At 39.0% G+C, this 5,533-nt stretch overlaps 1 protein-coding gene across 1 annotated transcript in view; it reads right to left on the reverse strand.

Moving 5' to 3' along the window:
- The window catches only part of WNK1 (WNK lysine deficient protein kinase 1), a 104,737-nt gene that overhangs the window by 43,283 nt on the left and 55,921 nt on the right, over positions 1 to 5,533 (reverse strand). The window contains exons 5-7 of the mRNA XM_010084961.1: positions 1,901 to 1,989; positions 610 to 829; positions 50 to 386 (exon numbers count right to left, since the gene is read on the reverse strand). Coding sequence (XP_010083263.1) covers positions 50 to 386; positions 610 to 829; positions 1,901 to 1,989 — 646 coding nt within the window. The remainder of the gene's footprint in view (positions 1 to 49; positions 387 to 609; positions 830 to 1,900; positions 1,990 to 5,533) is intronic.

Consider the following 5,533-nt stretch of genomic DNA (forward strand, 5'->3'; position numbering starts at 1 on the left):
AAACTGTGTATGTGCAAGAGTTCCTAAATAAACCAACTGACACACTTACAAAGAACAGATATACTGGGTTGCTGGAACTGCAGTTGTTGGTGTTGATCAGCTTCTGGTTCTTCAGGCTCCACTTGTGTAGAAACTGATGCTGAAGTAGTGGGGACAGGAGTAGTACCAGTGACAGACAGGGGATGCTTTGACCCTGCATGGGAAGCACTTGATGGTTGCTGTTGCTCCAGCTGCTGCCTCTGACTACCTTCTTCCTGAAGCTTCTTCTCCTGTTCTTCTCGCACCAACTGACGCTGCTCTCGTTTTCGCTTAATCAAAGATACCCTGTCCTTGATAGCTTTCGCCATTGTCTTGTGATCCCCTTCACAGACATAGCCAGATTCCACCTGAAGAAGGATATATTCACAGAATTCAGACTGTCATAGACAGCCACTGTTGTAGTGCTACAATATAAGCTACCATTTTCTGGCACTAACTTCTCCTTCACAAACTTCTGAAGCTGTTTTATTTGTAGGCAGTAACAACAGCAACAGCAGAAATTGACAGACTGCATTTCAGTGTCAGAGAACACGGGCACTTCCGATGCTTTGTAAGACTATCAACACTTACCATTTCCTGTGCTACATCCTCTGGGACATCTCTCTCCAAGTCAAAGGAAAATTCTATTGCCTCATTATCTTTATATTTTCCCTTGAGTTTTTTAATGTCTTCAATTCGCAGCCAGAGTTTAATGGCAATTTTTTCTCCATCATCCTCCTCTGCTAGCTCTACCCGTACTCCAGTCTCTTCTTGGAAGAAAGCATGATTCAAAAGGTCCTTAATAGCATATCTAGCATATTGGGAAAGGACGTAGAAAGGACACACAGTTACTAGGTTTTCATAAAATATTAAGGAATATCCTTGCCTGATGATCCCTCAAATTTATTATATTTCATGCTTCCCCTATGAATTATTTGACAGCCCATAATTCAAATTTCTATTTAACAGCATGATGGAGAAAGAAAACGTAACAATGCAACAGACATACAAAAAAAAAACTTATTACACATTGATCAGTAGAAGTACCAACAGATTCAAGCCAGTTGAACAGCATAATATATTAACTAAAATAATAAGAAACCTTGCAGAAACAGTTTGGTTCTACTGAACGTTAAGATTTAACACACAACTCCTTAGTCCACAAATCAGTACACTAACCCAAGTGTGTATTTCAGTCTATTTCAAGATCTTATCAAAATCTGCATCTAGTAAATTCAGGACTAGATAAGCACCACATGACTCCTTTCATATTTTATACTAGTTTGAACCATTTCAACTTGCATTCTGCTGGGCACAATTAGAAGTTTTGTCCTAAATGTATAAAAAGGATCTATGTTCACATATGTACAGCATTAACAATGGTAGTCTAAAAGTTAACTGCTCAAACTAAATGGCAAGAAATAAGTGTTGTCCAGCCACAAAATTAACTTAAATGTGGATGAAAATGAGCTGCAAGAATTTAAAAAAATAGAAAGTCCTCAAAATAACCAGCCACAAAATGCCTACAATCAAAGGGATAGGAAAAACAAAGGATTACAAAATAACAAATCAACCAAACAATACAAATACCTGGGATCCCAAAAGGACTGTCCTCCACTATTTTGCTAACTAGGTCAAAGTTTTAATATTTCCGAATAAACTTGCATGGATGGTTACTACAGCATCTGTACTTTCCTGACACTGTTAACTCTCTAAAACAATCACTGAACAATAATCTGCCAAAGAACAGGATCTGCAGAAGTAATACTGACTTCCCACATTCATCAGAACACAGAAGACCCCAGGAACTAACTGGATCTGGTCTCATCACAGAAAGACTCAAACAGCAAGTAATATCTCTATCTGAAAAGAAAGTACTTACCTCTCGCCTTTGTTTTGCCGAATGCATCCCTCAATAATCTCCTTCACTTCAGGGATTGCTACTTTATCAAAGCTGGCTGGCTTGACACCCTGGAACACAAAAGTAACAACAGAGAAAAACTTGATTTAACTTTTGATTGTGTTTACAAACCAACTATCTTTACACAATAGATAACTGTCCTGATTTCCCCACTAGTGCAAATTATAAAGAAACCTGACCCCACTCTTACTGTTCATCTGTTAGTGGCTTTTGCAAAAATTTTTCCCCCCCTATTTCTCAGCTACACTTGCATAACAGAAGGCTTTGGCAGCTAGGTTCTCAGTTATGATAGGAGAACCATTCTGTTTCCATCGAAGTTAGAGGTGAGTACACTGGACTGAGAATGGAAGGAAGTGTTTCCTATGTAACACTAATACAAGAGCCCATGTGATTAATTTAACAATCTTCAAAGGATTCTGCTGCTTCCCAGACTGCTTCTAACATGCCATTATGTGAAATAATTTTGGCATAGATTGACTTTACAGGAAAACCCTTAGCCCAGAATGATCTGACTGGATCATTAAATAACTTGTCCAATGTTTAAAAAAAAATAGGAAAAGGAAACAAACAAACAAACAAAACACTTTCCTGTAACTTAGCTCTCCCCAGAAGACCTACTATACTCAAACCACACTCCTGCACTGCTGCTGTCAGTTCAGGAATATGAGCTTAGCAATACAGACCTTTACAAAAGCCCTTCAAGAACACACAGCAATCCTTTCTCCCATACACGCTAAAGCCACTGGGGGAGAGCAAAACAAAGTCTAAGTACGATCAACTACTTAGATAAGTAAAGCAAATAGGCCATGAGATAGGACCATCTGTGAATTCTGCAAAACATTGCAAGGAGAGAGCCAAACTTCATCACTGAATCACTGCCAGAAGCTCTACTTTGGGGCAACTGTCCACAACAGCAAAATCTGGAACTCAGTTTTACTCGATTCAGCCTTCAGCTTCAAACTCTGTATTTAACACAGCAGAATGAGAGAAGATGGAGACATGCTGTTCAAATTTTGTCATATGAAGAGCCCATGTTTTCAAGCCAAATAATCCTGAAATCATAGACTTTATACATCTGACCCTGTGTCACTGGCAAATCACAACTAAACAAAAAAGTGAAAACAGTAAAGACTGAAATACAGAAATAAACAAAGTAGCAGTAGAAGCATCATGATTCATGTCCTAACCAGAAAGTATTTCTCCCGATATCCTAACGATACTGCTTCCCACCAAACAGCGACATCAAGACATGACCCTTCCCCCTTCCTCTATTGTCAGCGGGAAATGTGTCTTAAAACAGAAAGGTTCAAGTCTCGGAACCAGAACCTTTGTAACTACAGACCTTCATTTAACTGAACATGAAAACTTAATACAGTAACATTTTCCACCCACATTTAGGTACTGTTTTTTTCCCCCTTGGTCAGAAATGGCAGTATATTAACTTCATATGTTCACTACCTGAAATACTCTACCACACTCTTCCAGGAGAGGGCACAGTCAACATCAATTTTAACAGATGCAAACACAAGAGTGGGAGAAGCACAACAGTCCAGTCTTTCAGTGGACAACAGTGCTATTTGTCACCACATTTTACAGAGGTATTGTATCTCTAATTTTTAAAAGGACAAAAAAAACCACTATAGAAAGACAGTTTTTCACTTGATAAAAACTTCCTGTTACCACACCATTTTGGTTATCTATTTATTTGCTCTAAAATTTGCTCTTATGAAATTCTAGCAATTGAAATTTCACAGAAGTGAAGAGTATATTGTGACTAGAGTAAGCCCCAAAACACAGTGTGTCAGTGAACATTAACTTAATGTTTTTAAAAGCTTCACTGAACATTAAGACTTTTGGAGATCAACACCTCAGCTGACAAGACACCAGACCAAAGTTTGGACAGGTAAATTTAATACTATAATCAGGTCATATCCTAAATCTGCAGCTTCGTAGCAGGACATCGTAGAGCTCTACACTCCATAAGGATTTATAAAACTAGTTTTAGTGTTTAGTACTGGCATCAAGTACCCATTTGCATGTGTCTCTGCTCATACAGCAGACTAGTCAGAGACACTCATCTTTAATTATGACCATGTTTAAAATGATCCCAGGTCAGCCTCATATATAGAGAGAGAGAGACGTTTCTATACAAAATTAAATGCTCTCCTACATACATAACCTATGCAATAATTATTCAACTGTTTATCATATATATTTTGTGTCTGAATTTGCCAAAGTTTAACAAACCTAAATCTTCTAAACAGCTCAAGCCCCAGACATAGCAGCAGCCTGAATCTATGTTCATTTACACTGTGGCAGCAGAAGGAAGATGTCACATCTGTGACAATCTTGTTTCAGAAAAACTGAAAACTAGGATAAGTAAGACAACTGGTACAGCAAAATATTAATATAACAATAAAACTCATGTTCTCACTTTGTTAACTGTTTTACCACACACTTTGTTCTTGCATGAAGCCTGAAAAGGTAAAGCTAACAACGGATTTTTAAATCAGTGATTCAGTCTGCTACCCTGTGTTTCTCTATCTTGAAAGAAATTAAATACCTGACCAAAATCTTCAGGCCCTCCCAGGAGGGCCATTTTACAATGCCCCATTTTGTGAATTCCAAACAAGAGTTCAGTTAAAAGGAGAAGCCCCCACCAGCCTCCTCCAGCATAGCTTCTATATTCCTAACTGCTCCTTAGAAAATCTGGGATAACCTCACACTAATGCCTAAAACCAACCGAGGACTCCGTGTTCAAGCAGCTACCTGTTTTGTTCCACAGTCCACGAGAAGGGTTCTAGTCTACAGTGCCGGCCAAGCACCCCTTATGCTGAAGTTCAGGCCACTAAATACCACAAACTCTTACAAACTGGTTTTTTTTCCTCTTCCAAGCACTGGGGGAAGTGACAAACTACTTTACATAACAAGACAGAGCATATTGTCAATGATAAAATTCAATAAATCAGTGAACTGTTTTCTACCCAGAGTTGCCTTAACCTGCCATCACAGAGAAATCAAAGGGAGGACAGGCCCTGGAATTCACATAACCTTGATGTGTCCTTAAAAGCGCATGAGCTGTGCAGCCATGCATATTTTCATCAGTTTCTGAACCCAAAGGCACCCACATACCAAGCCATTCATAGTTTTCACCACACCTACTGCAAGATGCCTCTCCTGGTCCCAAATTCCTCAGAAGAATCACAGGACAACTCAAGTCTTTTAATCTACTAGTACTATTCCCCAGTGACAGTTTAAGGAGAACTAAGCACCCAAATCCCACTCGCATTTTTTCTGTTTGCTAAAGAAATAGAAGGAAGGGCTCTTGCAGAGAAAAAAAAAAGTAGCAAGGTATAACAGGCACTCATGAAAATCATCAACATTTTCTCTAGTTGCTGTCTAAAATAGCACGCACTGGCACCACTGCTGAAAGCAAGTCTCCCGTTCTCCATCTCCCATTCCCACACCCACGTCATTTCCTCCCTTTTACCGGCACATGCATTTATACAGCTACATAATGAACCAGATCAGAGTGTTTATCAGACTTGAAATAAATCCAGCCAAAAAAGCCTGCAGGAGTTTCCAGCGAGAGGA

This window comes from Pterocles gutturalis, unplaced genomic scaffold (assembly GCF_000699245.1).
Source record: "Pterocles gutturalis isolate BGI_N339 unplaced genomic scaffold, ASM69924v1 scaffold21170, whole genome shotgun sequence".
In the NCBI taxonomy this organism is placed as follows: domain Eukaryota; kingdom Metazoa; phylum Chordata; class Aves; order Pterocliformes; family Pteroclidae; genus Pterocles; species Pterocles gutturalis.